The 23,888-nt window shown below is 41.1% G+C and overlaps 2 protein-coding genes across 8 annotated transcripts in view; one reads left to right on the top strand and one right to left on the bottom strand.

Moving 5' to 3' along the window:
- The window catches only part of PUS7 (pseudouridine synthase 7), a 62,758-nt gene extending 53,320 nt beyond the window's left edge, over nt 1-9,438 (bottom strand). The window contains exon 1 of one of the 3 annotated variants that reach the window (XM_028525490.2): nt 9,223-9,438. In XM_028525490.2, the coding sequence (XP_028381291.1) occupies nt 9,223-9,349 (127 nt within the window). In that variant the 5' untranslated portion in view covers nt 9,350-9,438. Of the gene's footprint in view, nt 1-7,703; nt 7,724-9,222 lie in introns of those variants that run through there. The other 2 variants (XM_028525491.2, XM_036010746.1) reach the window with 2 other exon arrangements.
- A 1,296-nt stretch (nt 9,439-10,734) lies between these two features.
- The window catches only part of RINT1 (RAD50 interactor 1), a 36,187-nt gene continuing 23,033 nt past the window's right edge, over nt 10,735-23,888 (top strand). Inside the window, exons 1-4 of one of the 5 annotated variants that reach the window (XM_028525394.2) lie at nt 11,545-11,731; nt 12,184-12,229; nt 17,677-17,861; nt 22,780-23,021. In XM_028525394.2, the coding sequence (XP_028381195.1) occupies nt 11,690-11,731; nt 12,184-12,229; nt 17,677-17,861; nt 22,780-23,021 (515 nt within the window). In that variant the 5' untranslated portion in view covers nt 11,545-11,689. Of the gene's footprint in view, nt 11,732-12,183; nt 12,312-14,706; nt 15,121-17,676; nt 17,862-22,779; nt 23,022-23,888 lie in introns of those variants that run through there. The other 4 variants (XM_036010749.1, XM_036010748.1, XM_036010750.1 and 1 more) reach the window with 4 other exon arrangements.

Consider the following 23,888-nt stretch of genomic DNA (forward strand, 5'->3'; position numbering starts at 1 on the left):
TGATCTTTTTTGATGCTGTTGATAAAATAAGAATAAAGGTTTTTCCTGTATTAATTATATAGGGAGATACTAAAATTAATATACTAACAAACTTAGTAAACATAGTCATAAATAATGTAAATGAGCAGAAATTAATAATCTAGTTCTCTAAGGCTTGGTTAGCAAGGAATCCACCTACAAAAGTATCTACAGCATAATAATAATGATGTTGAATTAAAATTTAAGAACCCATATTTAACCTTGTATTTTTAAAAATTGTATCAAAAATCAAGAATGGAAAGAAATGTAGAGAAAAAGACAAATACTACATGCTAAAAGAAAAAAGGATCATAATGGCTACACTAAACAGGAGAAAAGATACAGAAAAATGTTAGTAAATGCAATTACTTTTGAAAGACAAAAAAAATTAAATAAAGAAAATGGAAGAAACCAAGAAACTGGAACAGAAGACCAAAACCAGATGCACAAAATTATCTCTAATTCAAATAAGAAAACATTTATTCTTTATTTATTCTAAGCAAGTAAAAAGAATGCTGGTTTATAAAATGTTAGTGCTATTTCATTCTCACTATGTATCAGCAAAGCTGCCCTCACAGAGCTTGCACACCAGCAAGGGAGACAGAAGAGGTCCAGGGCTTGCTTGGACTATGGAACACACACACAACCTCAGGCAATGCTGGAGGCGACAGTGTCAGAGGAGACAGTCTTTCTAATGGAAGTCAAGAAATGAACACCTGAGCAAAATTCTTAGGAATGAGTAAGGCTGTGGAAAAGGGGAAGGAGGCTGTTGGGGGAAGAGGGCACTGGCTATGCCAAGGCATGGAGGAATGGGGGGCATGGAGCTTTGGAAGAACCCAAGGAGCTCATAACACATTGTGGAAGGTACCACACACAAGGAGAGTTTGGAGTTAAAGCAACAGAGTGGCTGGAAGCCACACCAGGCTGAACGGAGGGAAGCACATTCTGAAAACCAAACAACCACTAGATTCATGACTTAGAAAGATTTTGTGGTACCCTTTGAGGAAAAACTAGGGTTAGGCTGGAAGACTAGGTAACAGGGTTGAGCTGTAATCAAGGCAATAAATCAGTATAACCTGATCTAAGGCAAAGAAAGGAGGGGTGCACTCAGGAGGTGCTATGAAGAGGACTAGATGACAAATATGGACAGAAAGAAGAAATACATCAGGATGACTTGGGGTTTCTGCCTTGGGAACATGAAAGGACATGGGGACCCCAGGAAGAGGAGCAGGTGGTGGAAGAAGACAAGCCCACTTACAGTCCTGTGGTGTTGCAGGTATGCAGGGGACATCCAAGAAATGTCCTGCAGCCAGTCACTACATTGGGTCACACAGACTTTTACCCAAAAGCCTCTAATAGTCCCCACAATGATACAAAGTCTTCAGCTGGCATGACAAGATCTACCAGGGCATCCTGATACCCTTCCAGCAAACTGAACTCTCAGCAGAGAGGAAAGCACAAGCAATAACAGCCACATCTGCACTTGGCTCAGGGACTTTATACTCAGCTGGATGTCTTCCTCCTCCCCAGTATGCAGAGAATTATTCATCAGGCTCCTTCTCAATAACCCAATCAACAGCTATAAGCCCTGGTGGAAACACCAATTATTTCCTCTGCAGAGAGCCACTCCATCCTCCTGCTCCAGTACTGACCATCACCCAATGCCACATACCGTTATCCTCCACCCGCCTCCTCAGGCCTAGCCCCAAAAGGTGTCCATTTCCTGTCTGACTGTTCACATATTCTCCAATGAAAGGTCCTCTATACCCATCTCAGATCACTCTGGTGTCTCACCTGTCCTTCAAGACTCATCTGAAGACCACAAGCCCTGACTCTCGTATATTCCTGTGTATTAACTCCATGTCTTCCCATTTTACCTCTCCTTCATTTACATTACCCATGCAGGTGCCTAAGTACTGTGTTTCTCCCTCACCCATTTTCTAGCCATGTAACTGGTCCAGGTAAATTGGTAACTTTTCCAAGACACTGTTCATCAGCTGTAAAATGGGAATGACAGGTACTTCAAAGGACTGTCATGAAGATTAAATAAGATGATAAACATGGAGTGGCTAGAAGAGTAGGAACTCAATAAACACTAGGCCCCTTTCCTCCCTCAAGAAGTCTGCAGATTCTTTGACGTATTATTTCTTTTGTACATGACAGAGAATCCAGCACAGTGTAACAAGCATCAATAGATATTCTGCAGAATTCCTGAAATAAGTGTCAAAATGATTCCCCATATACAGAGATCAAGGCACATTAAGTACCAAATCCTTAATGAAATAGTGGCCCTGGGCAATAACCATCAATGTCCACTAACATCACAAAAGAAAAACAGCCAGACATTGTGTGCCCCTGAAAACACTTGCTATTATTTATGAAATATCTTTACTGATCGAAACTATGCAGTGGGTGCACAATGCAGTGTGCAGATGATGCTGAATTGTACACTCGAAACCTGTAGGGTTTTGTGGACCGATGTCACTCCAATAAATTCAATTTTTAAAAAAGAAACTCTATGTTTAACTACTAGTTTAGATGGCACACAGAGACAGAAGATGTTAAATGCTACCATGGGAAGCAATCGGCAAAATTCTGAATGTGAGAAATTACAAGGACAAAGCCACAGTTCCTTCAACTAATAAATAACAAAGGGGAAAAAAAGAAGGGGAACCCACAGATAAATCTACAAAGAAATGTAATGGTGGGTCCTTCTTGGATCCTGAGTTAGGTAAACCAACTGTTATGAGACAACCAGGGACCTGTACCGAGGGGGAAACCCGACGGCAGTAGCAGTATTGTCAACTTTTTAAGTTAAGTGAAACGTTATTGTGGCTACACTTAAAAACAGAATCCTTATGTTTAGAGACACAAACTGAGCTATTTATAGTTGAAAAGATATGAAGTCTGGAATTTGCTTCAGAATAATTTATCAGTGGTGAATGGAAGCAGAATGGCTGCAGATTTGAAACAAGATTGGCCATGAGTTGGTAACTGTTCAAACTGAGTGATGAGAACATGGGGGTGGGGTCATTACATCAATCTCTCTATATTTTGTTTGATATTTTTTATAATAAAAAATAAAAGTGCAAAGTATAAACAGATGTACAAACTATTCTATTCTGATCAAACCAATTTTTTTTGGTTCTACTGTTCCCTCTCTCCCATCACCTGCTCTTTAAATGTATTGAGATGTCCAGTCCCAAGACGCCACCTCTTCCACCTTTACTTCCTTGTTCAAATGCCCAAATTTCAGTAACTCAACACTCTTGCTCACTAGCCCTGCTCCATGACCCTTGCCAAACTTCAACCAAGTACCCATCCAACTGTGTCTGTACTCCTAACTGCTGCTGGAGGAAATCTTGCCACGCCAGGGGAGTTCCCATCTTATGGCAGCCCTCCATGCTGCCTGGCCCTCGCTAGTCAGCAAGGTCCACTTCCAGTCCTGTTTGCTATTTACAAAAACAGGGATGTTCTGGCAGATACACCTCCCTCTAGAATATTCATAATGAGGAAGGATAGTAAGCTAGAATTCATTGACAAGTAGAATGGGGAAACTGAGAAAGACAGTTACACAGCTGAGCAACTTACAGCCACATAATAAATTGCAAAGTTTTACCTTCCCTAACCAAGGTGACTTAGAAACAAAAGGTTTACACATCCCAGACCATGCAGGGGGCAGATCCACCTTGGTACTGAACCCTCTTCACATTCTTTGGAGGTGAAACAGACCAGAGAATGATTCTGACCGCTCTATACACTCATTTTGATGAGTCAGCGTATCAAAGACACACCTAAAAAGCTGAATATGCTTTTGAGATCTTCCCCTGAGACCTCCCCCTAAAATTCCAGCCTTTAGAAAACAGATAAAAACCCTTAAGACAAAGGACCCAGTGTGCTCACAATCTCTGGAGCACACTCATGCCTTCCCCTACCCTTTTTTCTTTAGAGATGTATCTTTGTGTACAAAGATGTGTAAGTTTTCTCCTATACTCCAAAACTTCCCAGGAGACCTGCAACCAGGGGAGCAGCAGCAATGGCAGCTCGTCCCAGGTTAACCCCTGAAAATGTCTCCAGGAGCCCTCCTTCTGCCTCTGTAACTTGTTTCCTGAGTCCATGAAGCCTTGCTGGCTCACTTCTTCTGCCTCTGTGACTTTCTAAAGAGCCAAGGTGGCCTCGCCTCAGCTCACTCCTGTGTTATGATCTTGCCTCTTCTCTCTTACTCCCTTCCTGTGTTTCACTGTCCCCAGCTTTAATAATTGCACTCTCAGAACCACCTGGACTCATGTTGTGAAATCTCTCCTGCATGAGTCAAACCCACCCCTCTGCCCCCGACATTCCAGATGGTATGAGGGCAGACCAGCCTGGACCCTGGTCCCTTTCTGGTGACAAGACCACCTATGACCATTCCCCTTTAATGTGGCAAACCTCTTAACGGAATTCCACACTTACTTTAACACACACTTACTCCTCACCAAGCACCTCTGTGCCAGGCATTACTCCTGGTACTGTGTCAAGACACAACTTACTGTGAATGGAGTAAGTGCCCAACCAGCATTTGCTTCCTTGACCAAATCACAGCCATTCAAGCCTGATCCTACCTGACACCTTTTCCCAACACAACAAGGTTCTCTGCTTGAAACTCTCCTCCTCCTCGCTTATCTCCTGCCTCTGGAGAAGCTCTTTCCCCCTCTTTTTCAGACCGCTACTTAAATTTGGGCTTCTCCAGGTTCCTTCTCCTATCTTTTTCCCGTCTCATTCCCAAGTGTTCCAGCTAAGATCCAGTTATCTCCAACTCCCGTTTCTTCCAGGTCCAAGGCAATCGCAAAGTTAACTAAACAATGATAAAATGTATGCCATGAGTTTGTGCAAACCTTGCTTTAACCCTATGACAGTGTTCATTATCATTCCCATTTTAGTACTAAAATACTGAGGCCCAGAGATGAATAATCTTGGTTCCGTTTACAGAGCTAGTAAGAGGTAGAATCAAATGCTCAAATTCAACCTGCCATAAATTGATCTCATCATTTCCCATCACGAACGTACTTCTGTTAAATTGCACCTCTTACCTCAGTGAATGTTACCACCAACTAACTACCACTCACCTGTGTCAGAATACGGGCATCATCCCAACTTCTCATGCTCCCCTACATCTACATCAGTGATTTCACGAATGAAATTCCAGAAAGTTTAGGACAGCACTGTTATGCCTAACATTCCTGGAATGAGAGTAGTAACAGACCATGGATCTGAAGTATCAGCCACTGGTTTCAACTCTTACTTGGGAAACACCAATTTGTGAGGTATAATGTGGAGACTGATGTACGAGTCGGTTTTGCCATTACTAAGCCATTTAACCTCTGTAAGCTTCAGTTTATTTCTCTGTAAAGCTGAAAAATGATGACTTGTTTAAAGGTCTGTAATACCTGTTCCTTCTTAACTGTGGTCATTAGTATTTATTATGGATGGCTTGCACAGTATTATATTTCTGAGTCTGCAGTAAAAACAAAGCTTCTTTCATTCTCTGGGCTAATGATTAAACATGGTTTTCTCCTTAAAATACCACTTAATTTTAAGAGACCCTCCAAGTACTGCCAATGGCACCAAATATGCCTTTTTGGCAGTCTTTTTCTTGATTCTTGTGGACCCTTGTGTTATCTTTTTCTTGTTATGTAATTGCAAAGACAAGCTCATTAACTAACCTCACTTCTGTTTTCAAATGAAATACTTTTCATTTGTTTGGGATGATGGCCCTGTCACAGACATTTATTATTAGAGTACATATAGCACCAATGATTACAAATAATTTGTTTTGCTATGTTCTGTCTGTGGGCCTAGAGGCTGAGAATATACTTACCAAAAAACAGCTGTGCAAACTTCTACACTAGAAGGGGCAGAACTCAAATTAGTGTTGTTTTCATAAACAGAAACTATATAAAAGGGAAGACTGAAATGGAATATAACTTTTAAATAAGAGGGTGGGAGGGAATCCTGCAAATATAAAAGAAGCTGAGAAATTTCAATCAGGCCCTGGACAGTTGTGGCTCAGTTGGTTGGACATCATCCTGCAAACCAAACAGTTGCTGGTGCAATTCCCGGCCAGGGCACATGCCTGGGATTCGGGCCAGGTCTTCAGCTGGGGGCGTGGGAGAAATAACTGATCAATGTTTCTCTCGTACATGTATGTTTCTTTCTCCCTCCTTAAGTCTCTCTCTAAAAACAAATAAAATCTTAAAAAAAAAAAAAAGAATTAAATCAGAAAGATAAAACCCTGATTGCCCCAATGTGATTTCCCTAAGGAAAATCCAAATATCCATGTTTGAACATTCTACTCAAAGCTAGAAAAAGCAACCAATTTTTAAAAAAAGGGGGGGGGGGTTGCTTATGAGGTTTTTAATGGTATTTTTTTTAAGTTTTAAAGAAATATACTGCAGAAATGAAAAAAAAAAAGAAAGCACTGTTTACTTAAAAAAAAAAAAGAAATATCAAACTGCAAATACACTGCCCATGATAGTAATGACACTATCTCATATGTCAAATAATAATAAAATCTCTATAGATCAGAAGCTTGATTCTATGACTGGGAAGAGAATGAAATTTATTGATACTAAGCCATGAACTTGAAGTCCTACACAATTCTTTGCGGGAAATACTAAAATAATGGTTTTTGTTTCCTTTACACTCCAAATGAGCCAAATGAGTTTAGGAATATTACAATTTTAACAGTATTTAAAAAAAGATTTTATTTATTTATATTTAGAGAAAGGAAGGGAGGCAGATAGAGAGGAAAAGAAACATCAATGTGTGGTTGCCTCATATACATCCCCCACTGGGGACCTGGTCTGTGACCCAAGCATGTGCCCTGACTGGGAATTGAACTGGTGACCCTTTGGTTTGCAGGCTGGCACTCAGTCCACTGAGCCACACCAGCCAGGACTAACGGTATTTTCAAATCTTTTTTGTTAAGATATCAGATTCACTAATAAGCTGCCTCTACACCCATGACAAAGTTTAACATTTTCAGAATTTTAATACACCACTGACAGTCCCTTAGTATTATTTCCTGCAAAATGAACACCTAAAAAAAAGGGTCATATTGATAGGGGACTCAAAACTTGGAAAATTTTAGCTTAAGGTAAATAGCCATAAATCTAGCAAGTAATGCACATGTTAAGCTCTTTGTTTCAGAAACTACAGATAAGGCCCATCTGGCACCTGAGAAAAAGCAGCTGACCTCCTGGGGTGCTGGCTAAAGATTACAGCTTGGAGACATCTGTATGGGGAAGAAGCAGGAGACTATCCTCCCACTTGGAGACAGCTAATTGCCATGGATAGAAGTGCTGCAGCTGGGAACTTCAAGGACTCTCTTACTGACTTCTTTTTTGTCTTCCCCAAACCCCTTATAAAAGATCTGGCCAGGAAAGAAAGGGGAAGATGGTTTGTTAGGGTATGAACCCGCCATCTTCTCGGATCACAGGCCATCTGAATAAAGCATCTATAAAAGATTCAATCACTGTCATTGCTTATGATTTGGTAGTGACAGGCAGCCCGAATGCCGTTGTCATTTCTGGTTAGAATATTAGTCTTAATCGTATTTATATTTCAAAACCCTCCATCATTTCCATTTTTTAAATACTCCTATCCTGCATTCTCTGCAAACTGTCAGTAATCCCTCTAGCACTTACCATCAAAAGCACTTTCTTCAGGGCAGAGCACACTCATTACACTCTACTATGCAAAACTGTAAAGTTCACTTCATTTATTCATTGCACAAATATTTGTTGAGCATCTCTTGTGTCTGGCATTGTTTTAGGCACTGCAGAAAAAAGGCAAATTTCCTACCCTTATTGAGCTTACATTTATGTAAGGATATATGGGAGAATAATTTTTTAAAAAATGCAAGCATAATAGCTACAAATAAACCTGAGAAACAGGAATTAGAGAAAGAGGGGTGCTCTTTGGTGAAGACTTTCCAAGGAGGTGCCTTTGAAGTGATGACTGAAAGAACTAGACATGCAAAGATGTGTGCGAGATGAATTCCAGGCAGTGAAAACAGCGTGTGTAGTGTAAAGGACTTGAGGTTGGAGAAAACTTAAGTCAACAGAAAGACCAGCTGGGTTGCAACTTCTCTCCTACTTGGGGGCAAAAACTATGTTTTATTAATACTTGTACGGGCTCAGCCTCTATTAAAAATATGTTCAAAAGGGGTTATTAAATAGTAAATACTGAGTGTTGGCTACTTGCCTAATGACTGAACAGAATCATTGCCTATTCGTCCCCTCTTTGGTATGAGTGTACTGTTGGCTATTTCAGATCCCTCCATTGTTAAGGCATCCGCAAGCCAATGGGGCATGCCTGTCTCACAGACTAGAGACCTGAAGTAAAAGCCTTTAGTAATCCTATACATATTTTAGGAATGGGGGGGGGGGGGGGAAGCTGGTCTAACAAAGGTACCAAATATTTGAAAAACTAAACTCCAAACTCTGCCCCTTGGCAGGAGCTAAAACCCAGACAATGAGGATGTACTTTTAAACCTCTCGGTACAAGGCTGGCGGTTAAGGACTCAGTACGGACTTCAACAGGAACAGAGAAGCACGTCCTCCATCCACTCATTAAACACTGATCCGGCAGAAGTGTCGAAAAACACTCCTGGTTCCCAACCTGTTTGCTCCTACTCTGGGAAACAGCTACAGAACAGGAAGTCACCTAGCACACAGAAGCCACGGCATAAGTAACGATGGGTGGGGAGTACCAGGACGAAGCACGTGGGCTGGACCCTGTAGCAAACCGGCCCAGCGATGTATGGGAGCCGTAAAAGGTTTCGGGATAAAGGCCACTCTTCTCTTCGGGGCAAGAGTTTAGGGAGAGTCTGGAGCAAAGCAAGAAGTGGGAAAGGGACCCTCCGCCGGACACGGCTGCTGGGAGGAAGGAGAACGCAGCAGCGTTCCCTGTGGACCAGCCCCAGCAGTGGGGGCGGGGCTGGCACGACCGAAGCGCAGGTCCCGCCTGGCTCCAGCCGCGCTCCCGCGGGTATGATCCGTAATGGAGGTTCTGCGGGAGCGCCATGGCCTTAGACCGCGGCTAGAACACCTTCCTGGTCCACACTGCCCCTCCGGGCGGGACTAGGGTGTCTGGACGCCGGGTCGGACCGGGCCGAGGGCTGGTGGCGGAGCCCGGGCGGCTGCGCGGAGGCCGCGCACTTACCCGGGGCCCGGGAGCGTGGGCGCGGTGTGGACCGAGCGGCGAGGGGTTGAGTGCAATGCTCCGGGTGTAGGAGGGTGGCAGCGGCGAGAGTCTCACGGACGAGCCAGCTGCAAGAACGGCCTAACATAGGCAACGCTATCCGCGTCTGGGGCCAACAGCAATCGAGTGGATTCGCCTACCACCAGGCTCGCACACGTGCGGCGCAGGGACGCGCCGTTGCGGGCGGGCTCCGCCCCGGGGCGGAGCCGGCCCTCAGCCGCCGGTCCCACCCACTTCCCCGCCGCGGAGCGTCTGGAGCAGCCAGTGCGCAGGCTTTGGGGCCGCACTCTTTGGCCTTCCGTCCTGCGAGGTGGGAAGCTTATGGTGCCACTTTCACTCAGGGAACTTCTCAGCCGGTGGCACCCGGGCTTTGGCGAGGGCGAAAAGGGATTTTACAGGCACCAAAGAGTCCTTTACGTGACTTCTAAAGCAGCGATTGCCTTAGGAATTTTAGTTGCATTCTAATAAAGCTTTCTTCCACAGCTGGTACTCTTTCCCACTCCTCCCATTACGTGTTTTCCCCTCCTCAAAGGCAGTCATTTCATCTTTCAACTGGTTATTTTGATATTTATCTTCATTTTCTCTATATTTGTATTGCTATTTCTTGGCTTTTCACTATAAGGTATTATCCTTTGGCTTCAGTTAATGAAAAATAAGGATTTTTGCATCTACAATATGCTATTACAGATCCACTTTTTAAAAGGTTTTCTGTGACAATACAGCATACCTCTTAGTTTCATCTTTCTGAAGATCACTCTCCTGGAGCCTCTGACCTGCACCAGTCTTTGTCTACGCACAGTTGTCAGAGCATCACTTCATTTTTCTTCCCTGTTTGTATCTTGTGTTTCCTATTTCCTATGTCGTCTTCTTTTTTAATTTAGTCCTTCATTTTAGTGGAGTGCAACCTCCAGTAGCTTCCTGAAAAAGAAAAAGTAAATGAAACAAAAAATTTTGAGGTCTTGAATGTCTAAACATACCTTTATTCTTTACTCACATTTGATTGGTAGTTTACTACTCAAGTAAAAAAGTCCAGCTTGAAATAAAATTCTTCTTGAAATTTGACAGAATTGCTCCCATGTCTTCTAGCTTTCTTTGTGACTATTGAGAAATTGAAAGATATCCTGAGTCTTGACCCTTTGTTTTTCTCGGAAAGCTTAGGGTTGTCTTTTTGCCATCAGTGTTCTGCAGTTTCACAATGATGACCCTTCGGTTTAGTCAACTTTTATTCATTATGCTGGACACACAGTGGGCCCTTTCAATCTGGCATTCATGACTTTGGAAACATTTTCTTGGATTATTTTGTTGATGATCACTGCTTCCTCTAACATTTGTTATTGTTTTTTCTCTTATTTTTCAGATTTTGGACCCCTTGGAGTAGCCCTGTAATTCGTTATTTTTTCTTTCTTATCTTCATTTCATTGTCCTTTTGCTTTTGCCCCCATCTCCCATTTTCTAACTCTTTTATTGAACTTTTCATTTTTGCTATCATATTTTTGCCTCTGAATGCTTCTTTTTAAATAGTAATCTGTTATTATGGTTGCAATAGTATATCATATCTCAGGATATTGATTATACATATAATTTTTTTTAAAGTTTCCTCCTCACTGAATGTTTTCTGTTTCCTAAGAGTTGCTGCCCTCCCCCGTCCCTCACCCCCACCCCGTTTATGTCTCTATGGTGCCACCTTCCATGTAGTTTCTGAAGTTGTCAAATCCCTGGGTCCTCTACTTACCTCTTGCTGTCGGGTAATTTCTGTTCCTTTTCCCCAGCAAAGGGCAGGTTTGGGGCGACCCCTGCACTGGGTAGAGTGCATATTAGATTCTGCATCCTTTTCCTCAATTCAGCTCCCAGGACATTTACAACCAGATCTGTACCCTCCCTGCAGGAAATTTTAGGGTCTTCTCTAGTTGACTAATCAGCCTTAAAAGAAAAGATACAAAGATAATCACATTGGAAATACACCAACTAAACGGCCCAACCAAATTACGTTAAAGCTACTCAACAAGCCCCTTCACTTCCCCAAACAGCTGAAATATCATTTAAAATATAAATCGAAATGATTCATATTGAATTTATGGTGTGGACGAGGGGATACTTTCAAGCTCTATCATTAAGGGTGAGGTAGAGAAGGTTTTACGGAGGTTGGGAAGGACCTCCTTTCTCTAGAGGGCCTCCGGGGAGAGCCGACTTCCAGAGCGGCCTACTCGGCGCCTGACCTGCAGGGGGCGCCACTGCGCACGGCCGGCGGCTGCGCGGGAAGGGCCTCTCTGGAAGTAAAGGAAGAAAGCAAAGAGACGGGAGGAAGTCGCTGTGACGCTCAGCCCCGCAGTCTCCGAGGCGGAGCTGGTGGTGTGCTCTCTGGAACCTGACTCCAGGTTCCAGGGCCACGCTGGCTGCGCTTGGAGCCGAGGACTCGCGAGAAGGCAGGATGCTCCTGGCAGGCCATATCGGCGAGGGGCCGGCAACCTCGGTGAGGCAGCCCTGGTGGCCCGGGGAGGGACCGCTGGTGACCCAGTGAGGTGGCACAGATCTCGACTTGGGGACATTGTTTCAGTGAGGCAGGCTTGAGGTCGTGGTTCCGGTGGCCTGGGGGAGATGGCCCTTGCAATCTGGTGAGGTGGCATAGACGTGCCAGGGGAGGTAGTCCCAATGCGGTAGCTGTGGCGATCCCGGAGAGATGACACATCCTATTGGGGAGGTAGCTCTGGCGGCTGGGCAAGGTAACGCGAGCGGTCCTGGGGAGGTGACTGTGGTGGACGCAGGGAGGTGGCTCTTTTTAGAACCTGGATCAGAGGGCCCTGGCCGCTCAGGAAGGCCCCAGGGGAAGGGGTTTGGGACCAGTGGGTATCCTCTGGGAACTTGGTAAGAGTTCCATTTATCACTTCAGTCTTAATGTGTTTGTCACGCCTGTTCTCCTTCTAGTGCCGCTCTGAAAGTGGTGATGAAAGGAAGGACGTGGAGGAGAAAAGTAAGCAGACTCCATACGCCTTAGCACTGTGTACCAAGCCGTCTCTCTAAACTCAGCCCTCCAGGGTCTGCATCCGAGAAGGGTTATTTATTTACTTATTTATTTAGGTCCTTTCATTCATTCATTTATTATCCCCACCCGAGGATATTTTTTCATTGCTTTTAGAGAAAGGAAGGGACAAAGTAAGGGAGAGAGAGAGAAACATCGATTGGTTGCCTTTTGAAGCACCCTGACCAGGCATCGAATCTGCAACCTTTTGATTATGGGACAATGCTCCAACCAACTGAGCCACCCAGCCAGGCCCCAAGAAAGGTCGTTTAGATGAAGTGTGTGTGTGTGTGTGTGTGTATTTTCTGTACAGTAAGATTGCAGAGTATTAAATCCTGATTATCATTATACATATATTTTTGTTTTTCTAAAATTATAAAATATGGGATGATTTAGGAAAGAACACTTCCTGACCCCAACCTAGTGTACAGACTTGTATGGTTTCACTGGAGTTCTACCCATCATACTGGATTCATAATAATTGAGGTCTGCCTGTTATTTTAATGAAACACCAACTTAGTAAGCATCAGGAATTTGGAGGGGCTGATGATCTAGGGGAAAGGAATCAAATGATCACTGTTCAGTTGTATTTGACCTGTGAATTTGTACTTAAAAATTGATCTGAGAAGAACACAGTGGATAACTTGGTTCCTAGATCTTGGACAGGACAAGGGAGGGGGAAAGATTAATACCTCCATTTCCTGCTAAGGACAGGAGCATATGTCAGGGATGGGAACATTTGTCATTTTACTTAATTCATTGCTAAACATGGCAGGCTTTTGGACATTAAGGATTCTTCAGGGGCTTTTGAAGTGAAATTTATTGGGGGAGGAAGGGAAAAGCATGAAACTGCCATTCTATCAGAAGGATTTTTGTTTTGATTATGGCAAATAGCCTGGGAATGAGAGGTAAAAGGAAGGGTGTCCATGTTATTGTACTATGTTAGCTTTAGGAGCTGGGCTTGCCCTTTACATTGCCTACTGATATAATCTGCATCAGAAAGAAAGCTCTAAGTTGTTCATAGCATTTGACAGATCAGAGCTGCCAAACTCAGCTCCTTTTCCTTAAAGTATTTGAGAGTACCCCATATCTTTCAGTTAAACCCTTCCCCTTTTTCACCTTTGCTCGTTCAGATGCCTGGGGGTTGATGCCTGTTGAGGTGTCATGTTAATAAAATGATAGACACAGACTGTAGACTTTGTCCTTGTCCCTCGTGTGGTGTGAGCAACTTCTTTGCAATTAGAAGTACTCTTTACAAAAAACAAAACAAACAAACAAACAAAAAAAAACAGAAAAGGAGAGGTATAAAACCCCATAAGACACTAGTGTGCTATTTTAAAGAATGATATTCAACTAAGAATGTGCTTCATTTAAATGGTTATATCAAAAGGGTATAACTTTTAAAAAAGTGAAGATAGAATTTACTCCCTAAGCTACAGCAACCTTAGCATTCACAAATACTCCCTCTGCATACAGCTGTGTCTGTGTCTGCAGGTATACCACACAACCCACCTATTTTATTTAAGATACATTTAAAAAAGAAGACATTGTGAGTCCTGTATGTAACAGCAGATGGTTTACTCTGCTGATATGTGAAAGAGAAGAAAATAAGAATATTGGGTTGAGAGTCAGAAAACATGGATTTTAGTCCCATTTACTACCTGTAAGTGTAGGTGGAAAATGTTATAATTTATAGTTGGGAAGTTGAAGCATGGACTTAAAATAGTTTTGCTTCTACCTGCAAGTGGGCTACTGATTCTCATACCATGTGAACAGGATTTCAATTCTTATAAACTGAATAAAACAAAATTTATTTGGGGGGGTTGAGGAGAGAAACTTACCCAGTACTAAACATACAGGTATATATTTTGTTAATCTTTTTTATAAATAGTTAAGCAGTATATGAAAGTTAAATTTTCAGTTTAGGTACATGTTTATTCATATTTTCATTTTAACAAGTGACAGATGTTTTGTAATGGGGCTGATCGTAATCTAGCCTTTAGTTGTTACTTTCTTGAAACTTCATTTTTGGTAAAGAGCCAATTTCTACAAGGGCAGTTCCAAGGAAAGAGGTGAAGTCCAACCAATACCGCTCCCCAGGGAGGCTCTGTATTCCCCCAATTTTATCTTTCATGCACACACCTTTTTATTATTATTATTATTATTATTATTATTACTGATTAATATTAGAGAGAGGAAGAGAAAGAGAAAATCAATTTTGTTGTTCCACTTACTTATGCATTCATTGGTTGCTTCTTTTATGTGCCCTGACCAGGGATTGAACCCACAACTTTGGTGGATTGGGAAACACTAGCCAACTGAGTTACCTGACCAAAGTTCTCCCCCCATCCACCAAAAGAAATTATAATAGTCCTTGTTTCTAAATATATGCTAGTTCAATCAAACCTTTAACTTGTTCATAAATTCACCATTAATGGCTTGTTTAGAGAGGACCAAATCCTTCAGGCAAACCTGAAGTAGAGAAATGCACTGTACATTCATGTTTATTCTAATGTTTGGTTTCCATGAAATCCATGCTTACTTTCTCTGGAGCCTTATTTTATAGCATTTATTTTCATTTGGAGATCACTCTAAATTTTTATATTGTTTTTGTTTTCAGTTTTAATTTCCAGGTACTACTCAAATCTAGGGAGATTAGGCCCCGTATATGGGATAATTCAAGTTGTGGACTGAGTAGAATTGAGCATATTTAATATCAGAGAATTTATTGGCTGCACAGTGAAATGGAGGTACCATTATACTAAGTTTGACCCAAACCTAAACAACTCCAGGAAGAAGCAAACCATAGTAACCAAAAGGGGATAGCTTACACATGAAAGCAGGTACTTCAAAGAGAAATAGTTTATCTTGGCACACTGGGCTGGGGTATAGTGGAAGGAGAAAGATACAAAGCCAATTGTGAGTCATGTTACTCCTACCTTCTTTGTTAAGAAGCAACTGTGAACCTTCAGTTTTCTTTGGGGTTCAGGGGATGTTCAGGAAGCCACCCTGGCACAGACAGTCAGCAAAGGTATAGCTGGAGATACTCTGGAAAAGCAGAGCAATGCCGTTATTTCATAAATTTAGGACAGTAGAAAATAATTTAATTCCTTTGCAATGGATTACATGTTTACTAGAAATTTATTTTCTAAATATATTGTTTATATTTATATTTATATTTCTTCTCCAAGAAATAGCCTCAGGGTTCCAAATCATCTGTTTTTGTCACATTTAATAAGTCCAATGTGATTTAGTTCAAGACTAGTTTATTTGCCGTGAAGACAGTCTCACTTTAGACTGTGCAATTTAGTGGATGCATCAGCCATTTAGAGTTTTGTCTTGTATTTTCTCACAGATTTACTTAAAATCTTTTTTTCTGTTTCTTACATGGACAACTTTTGTACAATGACATTTAAATGTTTTAAAACATTTTTACTCTTATATAAGGAGTTTTTACTCATTGGTCACCATTTCAAATTTTTTCATATGCTGTAAGTCCTTCAATACTATTTTTTTTTTCTTCTTTTAACATCTTGAAACCAGGGTCCTCCTTTGGTATTATTTAGACCATACCATCTGGTTCCTTACAGATTTTGAAAATATTATTACTAATTTAATAAAAACAGCACCAATAAAGCCCTGGCTGGTGTAGCTCAGTGGATTGAGCGCAGGCTGGGAACCAAAGTGTCCCAGGTTCGATTCCCAGCCAGGGTACATTCCTGGGTTGCAGGCCAGAACCCCCAGCAACTGCACATTGATGTCTGTCTGTCTGTCTGTCTGTCTCTATCTCCCTCCCTTCCCTCTCTAAAAATAAATAAATAAAATCTTAAAAAAAAACCCAGCACCAATAAAATCAGATTAGACCTTTTTCCCCCATTAATAAAGTATATTCCCAAGAAATAAAGTCTTCTGGAAAAGTTTAACATCTGTTTGTAACTGCATTATCATGACAACATCTATTAAAACCTGTGGTTATTAGGACTTTAGGAATTTCTCCTTCACTCCGAGGCATTTCCTGAGCTCTTGTGCATTTTGTAATACTTGGTCCATAGATTGCTTTATAGCTATTCATTTGGGCATTTTTGTGTGTGCTATACACACAAAAAATATATGTAGATGTACACCAAAATACACCCAAGAGAATATATATATTCTCACACACACACGCACACACACACACACACACACACACACGCATGCATATATGTGTATACACACTGTATATTCATTTGGGTATTTTTGTGTATGTGCATATTTGTGTATGGCTATATGCACACACATACTATATATAATATATAGTATACATGTATATAATATATACCATATATGGATGTTTTACTATATATGGTATATATATTTATACTACATACACGGGCATATTTGTGTATATACATATTTGGGTGTATATGTACACGCATATAGTATAGTGTGTCTATACAGTACATACATGTACTATACTATATATATACTATGTAGTATATAGTGTATAGTATATATATAGTATAGCATAGTGTATAATATATATAGTGTGTATATAGTGTGTGTGTACATATATACATGTATATATGTATGCCAGAAGGTATCCAGCCACGTAATATGAAAAATAGAGACATTTATTGAAGAAGATACAAGCTACAAGAAACATTGTACATAGGACAATAATGCCTCAGTCCCCTTCAAAGTAGGCACCTTAGGACCTCACACAGTTCTTCCAGTCACTGTCAGCTTCCCTGTCATATTTTCCTGAATCTCATTGATGGTCTGAAATCTCTTCCCTTTCAAAGGTGATTTTGGTTTTGGGAAAAGCCAAACGTTGTAGGGTGCCAAATCTGGGTTGTAGGGGGTGCTGAGTCACCTGGCTGATTTGATGTTTTCCTAAAACACTCTGCATGAGACATGGTGCATGAGTGGGTATGTTGTTGTGATGGAGCTGCCAATCACCAGTTGCCCATAGCTCTGGCCTTCTGAATAGTTTCCGCAGAATCTAAATAGTTTCTGCAGAGGAATGTTCAAGCTTAATACAAAATTTGATGCATATTCGTTGCTCTACTTGCTTAGTCATTTTGAAATCTATGGCCACACAGTAACATGCTCACCCAACAGCGTCTACTGCCCCCACTGACCAGTTACAGTGAAGTCGTCTTTGTCCATGCATGTGCGTTCTTGTCCACTTTTCTTGACTGCCAGGTTACATAGATGTTGCATAAACGGTACTCGTTTTATTAATAGTGGCTGGACATTTTCTGGACAAACCATACATACACTCCATTGGTCATATATAGTTTTTTTCTTTAAATTATTAGCTTCTGAAGGTGGATATATTGCCTTGTGTATCTTTTGGATTTCTGTTAACTCTAGATGGTTGCTGGTATTGAATAATTGGTTTTCTTTCATTTTAGGTGACATAAATATTGCAGCTCTTGTTGGAAATGAACAAATCGGTGAAGGTACAGATAATGGTGATCTTCCTTCCTATGTGTCTGCATTTATAGAAAAGGAAGTTGGAAATGACCTTAAATCATTAAAGAAACTTGATAAACTCATAGAACAGATGACAGAAAGTAAAATGCAGTTAGAAGAACAGGCAAGTATTAAAACTCACTGGAATAATATCAGTAGTATACTCATAGTAGTATATACATAGTAGTATACTCATAGTCCAAAAACATGGTAAATTCATTGCATGTATGCACTAAAAGGGGAAGAACTTGAAATTAAGTATAATATTAATGGTTATTTCTATGTGGCTTTAACATTTATTTTCTTTATATCTTTCTGTATTTTTAAGATTTCTTTACAGTGAACATATTACTTAAAATAATTTTTTAAAATCCCCATGATTGAAATCTTAAAAAAATAAATGGGTCTCTATACTTGAAACAGTGTTTGCTGAAGATGAGATTTGTATTGTGTAACTACTAAATTGGGTTAAGTACACTCTGCAAGAGTATATTGGTGTGTTAGCTCCAGGTTGTCATTCATTTTATGTTTTCTTTGCTCTAGCACCTCAGGTTTTTCCATCTTCCTGTGCTTTCACCACATGTATTGTTAAGCTTTATGTTTAGCCCAGCCCTGTTCTCCTTTGCACTCCTGTAAGCAAGTTGTTGTGGGCTCTCCTGGAGGAAATTGTACAGCTGAGTGGAGTCATGCAGCCCTTATGTGTGGTCTTCTGTTCCACTGATTGTCCTTTCATGAGAAAGTTGACTCCTCTGCTATTCCTGTCCACTGTTCTTCCAAATTCTCCCCAAGACCTACCCAACCTAGCTGCTCTGTCCTTTTCCCAAACAAAAAACTGTGGCCTTCTAGCATAAATCAATTGCACAGTACCTCAGATTCCACAAACTGACTTGTCATCATTACTACTTCTTACTTCAGCAGAGGATCAAGGAAGGGTAGTCCTTGTGCCCCAATCCTGCCTGCCAGCTCTGTGAACTTGCTTCAGTCTTTCATAATTTTATCTTTTGCTTTTCAAATAGTCCTGTCCCCTCAGCATGTGGAAATACCCAGATCTTTTCCTTAAAATTTAGACAACAAAACACCCTCCCCTCATTTTTAGTAGGCGTTAGTCCCTTCCTTTTACTTTTGGCGTCTTCAGTCAATTTACTTTACATCTGTCTCCACTTCCTACTTTTCTTTTTTTTTAAATCCTCACTGAGGATAAGTTTATTGATTTTTAAATTTTTTTTCTTTTTTTAATATATTTTATTGATTATGCTATTACAGTTGTCCCATTTCCCCCCTTCTCTCCCCTCCACCCTATACCCCCTCTCCCACCCACATTCCCCCCCTTTAGTTCATGTCCATGTTTAATACTTATGAGTTCTTTAGCTTCTACATTTCCCATACTATTCTTGCCCTCCCCCTATCTATTTTCAACCTACATTCTATGCTACTTATTCTCTATGCCTTTCCCCCCTCTTTTCTCCTCCCACCCCCCTGCTGCTAGCCCTCCATGTGCCCTCCATTTCTGTGGTTCTGTTCCTGTTCTAGTTGTTTACTTAGTTTCTTTTGGTTTTGCTTTAGGTGTGGTTGTTAATAATTGTGAGTTTGCTGTCCTTTTACTATACATGTCTTTTCTTTATCATCTTTTCTTAGATAAGTCCCTTTAGCATTTCATAAAATAAGGTCTTGGTGATGATGAACTCCTTTAATTTGACCTTATCTGAAAAGCACTTTATCTTCCCTTCCATTCTAAATGAGAGCTTTGCTGGATAGAGCAATCTGGGATGTAGGTCCATGTCTTTCATGACTTGGAATATTTCTTTCCAGCCCCTTCTTGCCTGTAAGGTCTCTTTGGAGAAATCAGCTGACAGTCTGATGGGAACGCCTTTGTAGGTTACTGTCCCCTTATCTCTTGCTGCTTCTAGGATTCTCTCCTTCATTTTCACCTTGGCTAATGTAATTATGATGTGCCTTGGTGTGTTTCTTCTTGGGTCCAACTTCTTTGGGGCTCTCTGAGCTTCTTGGATTTCTTGGAAGACTGTTCCCTTTGCCAGATTGGGGAAGTTCTCCTTTATTATTTGTTCAAATACGTGCTCAATTTGTTGCTTTTCTCCTTCCCCTTCTGGTACCCCTATAATTCGGATGTTGGAACGTTTAAAGGTGTCCTGGATGCTCTTAAGCTTTTCCTCGATTTTTTGAATTCTTATTTCATCATGCTTTCCTGCTTGGTTGATTCTATCTTCCTTCTGGTCCACTGTATTGTTTTGAGACTCAGATTCCTTCCTTTCACTATTGGCTCTCCTCCGCATATCTTCCTGCATCTCTTTTATGGTAACCTGCATCCTTTCATCTAAATTGCGCCCAAAGTCAACCAATTCCGTGAGCTTTCTGATCACCAGTGTTTTGAACTGCATCTGATAGATTGGCTATTTCTTGGTCGCTCAAAAGGATGAGTCCTGGGGGACTGATCTGTTCTGTTGGAAACATGTCTTATGTCTTTCCCTGTCTCTCTTTTTTTTTTCCAGTCTGGTCGCTCCTGTTACGGTGGGGGGCGGAGCCTTAGGTGTTCACTGGGGCTGGGCACCCCAGTCGCTAGATTGTGACATTATATGTGGGGACGGGAGGGAACAATGGCGGTAGTTCCGTTCTCCTGGGCTCAGACCCTTCTCTGGGATCCTGGGCTGCGAGCTCTGCCCTGGTCCAGAATCACTGCCCCACTGGGTCCACCAGCCGCAGCTTGCGTACTCAGGGATCACCGCTGCGTTCTTGCGCCCCGGATAGCTGTCGTGCGGATTTCGTGCCAAATTTTCCCCGACCTCCGCGCACCGCTGACCCACACCAGCCCTGCGCCCGCCCGGCTCGTCGTCTCCTACCAGTCTGGATGTATGGGTCTACTTCAACTTCTTGGCTGGCCGACTTCCATTCAGATAAATCCTCTGTCAGTTCTGAGTGTTATTGTCTGTAAGTTATTGTTGTTCTAATCTTGGTTGTGCGAGGAGGTACGGTGTGTCCACCTATTCCTCCATCTTGCCGGAAGTCGATTTTTAAGTTTTTTAAAGATTTTTAATTTATTTTAGATAGAAGGGAAGCGAGGGAGAGAAAGAGAAGGAGGGAAACATCAATGTGCTAGAAATACATCGATCAGTTGCCTCTTGCATGCCCCCAACTAGTGACTTGGTATGCAACCCAGGCATGTGCCCTGACTAGAAATTGAACCAGTGACCTTTCAGCTCTCAGATCAGCACTCAACCCACTGAACCACAGCAGCCAGGGCTCCACTTCCTAATATTCCATTTACTCTGTGTCCCACTGGAATCAGGCTTGTTTCCCTGATGACCATGGAAGCTTTTGCTGAAGTCGTCAATTGAACCTTAAATTCAGCATGTCCAAAACTGTACTGATCCATCTCTTAAAATGCTTCTCCGTCTTGGAAAATAGCATCTGTCACTCAGGCCTGAAACCCAGGAGCCTTCCAAGATTGCTCTCCATCATCTTTACTCTTCCCCAAAACCAAGACATCTGAGTTTTGCTTCCTTAACAGCTTCCACCACCTCATTTTAGGGCTTCATTCTCTCTTGCATTTGATGGTAGTGTGCCCTCTATGTATTCTTCGTAGTGCTGTTATACGTAAATAAATCAAATATTATAAAATATAGTTATATAATTAACCTATTTTTTTTTGTATATGCATAGCTTAACTTTTTAAAAAAGATTTTATTTATTTATTTTAAGACAGGGGAAGGGAGGGGGAAAGAGAGGGAGAGAAACATCAATGTGTGCTTACCTCTTGTGGGCCCCCTTCTGGGGACCGCCTGCAACCCAGGCAGTGCCCTAATTGGGAATAGAACCAGTGACCCTTTGGTTCTCAGGCCGGCACTCAATCCACTGAGCCATGCCTGCATAGCTTAACTTTTTATGATTAATATTATATGGGCCTTATTTCTCCATCAATATAGGGAGCTACCTATATTGAATATAATGTTTTTAATTTTGTAATATATATTTTATTGATTACTCTATTACAGTTGTCCCAATGTCCCCCCCTTTGTCCCCCTCCGCCCAGTATCCTCCTTCCTTCAAGCAATTCCCCCCTGCCCCACTTAGTACATGTACATGGGTCCTGCATGTAAGTTCTAGGCTTCTGCATTTCCTATACTATTCTTAACCTCCCCGTCTATTTTGTTCATACCAATTATGCTTCTTGATCCCTGTGTCATTTCCCCCTTTTTCTCCCTTCTCCGTTTTTCCTTCCCCTTTCCCCCTCCCATCTGATAACCCTCCATACCTATGATTCTGTTCCTGTTCTGGTTATTTGTTTCACTTGTTTTTTTTTTTTCTTTTAGATTCAGTTATTGATGGTTGTAAATGTGTTGCCTTTTTTTGTTCATGGTTTTGATCTTTTTTCTTCTTTTTTTTAAAGGATTTTATTTATTTATACAGAGGGGAACAAAGGGAGAAAGAGAAAGAAACATTGATGTGAGAGAGAGATATCAATCAGTTGCCTCTTGCATGCCCCCAGCTGGGGACCTGGCCCACAACCCAAGCACGTGCCCTGACTGGGAATCGAACTGGCGACCTATTGTTTGCAGGCTTGTGCTCAGTGTACTGAGCCACACCAGCTAGGGCAGCATCCCTTTTATTTCATCACTTTCTTCCATAATAACTGAGCTTAAGGGCAGATGCTGTGTCTTATTTATGTCTATCCCTAGCACAATGCTTGCTACAGTGTAAGTGTCTAATCAGTGTTGATTAAATTGAAATTCTTCTATAATATTTTTTTATATTGTAGTGATGCCTAATATTTGTATATGTTTTGCCATATGATTAGACTCTCTGAAAGTACTGAGCTTCATGAAGACAGATCCATAGATGCTTACAGGGGGCCAGTGTGATAACACCTCTTCCTACATAGGTTTTGTAGGTATAGGGTGCAGAAATCAAATCTATCTTTTGATACTTTTAATTGACAATTTTCAATTCTTTTGAAGGTAATGAACTAATAAAAAAAGGTTATGAAAATTTTACCTGATTGCCACTGTTTTTGTTTTTGGCATGATCAGGTACTTACAATTTCATCGGAAATCCCTAAAAGAATTCAGAATGCTTTAAAAAATGCAGAAGAGTCAAAGCAATTTCTTAATCAGTTTCTGGAGAAAGAGACTCATCTCTTCAGTTCCATTAATAGCCATTTGCAGACCGCACAGCCCTGGATGGAGGATCTTGGGGCCATGATTAACCAAATTCATGAGATTGAACGGCATCTTGCTTACCTTACATGGATTTCACAAATTGAAGAACTAAGGTAAAATTGTCCTCTTTGTTCTCATAATTATTATTTTCCTTTGAGGTTCTGTTATAAAGAGTGCATGTATGCCATTAAATAATTGAGTTAATTAAAGATTATAATAACGTAATTTTACCAGTTATGAAAATAGCATTATGGTAATTATTCTTTTATTGTGAATGAACATAAACTTTTCAGGGAGCTACATTTGCATTTGAAAGAAAGTAATCTAAGTAAAAATTTTAAGTTCTGTAGTTGTATTGTGAACACATGATAAAAATGATTTTTATAATTTCAGATGGATAAAACATCCCCTCAGCATGGTAATATTCCTTTTTACTTTTTGGAGGTTAGTTAATGAAATGGATTGTTTTCACTGTATTTTGAATTTTTTTCAGTGGGAATCATCTATTAATAGGAATAAGTACTCTTAGATGAATAATAGAGTTCTGCTGTAGGTAGGAGGAAAAGTACTGTTTTAATTGATTACATATCACTAGTGGTTGATTGTGTCAGTATTGCTTTTCAGACAAGCTAAATTAACATTTCTGCCTCGACTGGCAGATTATTTGGTTTCATTATATAGTCTCCCAACCTTTCTAAAGTGTACTTTTTGATCCTTGCTTTCTTTTAACTACTCTTCCTTCAAAGCTGTTAACAACCATTGATGTCTGAAAGACTTGAGGGGGAAAAGTCATCCCGATAGTCTTGATGTTCCATTTTAAATCTGTCATAGTTGATATAGGTTGTTATTCACTTTTTTTATTTATTTATCTTTAGAGAGGGAAGGGAGAGAGAGAGAGAGAGAGAGAGGGAGAGAGAGAGAGAGAGACATAGACATCAATGTGCGGTTGCTGGGGGTTATGGCCTGCAACTCAGACATGT

Source organism: Phyllostomus discolor, chromosome 10 (assembly GCF_004126475.2).
Source record: "Phyllostomus discolor isolate MPI-MPIP mPhyDis1 chromosome 10, mPhyDis1.pri.v3, whole genome shotgun sequence".
NCBI lineage: Eukaryota > Metazoa > Chordata > Mammalia > Chiroptera > Phyllostomidae > Phyllostomus > Phyllostomus discolor.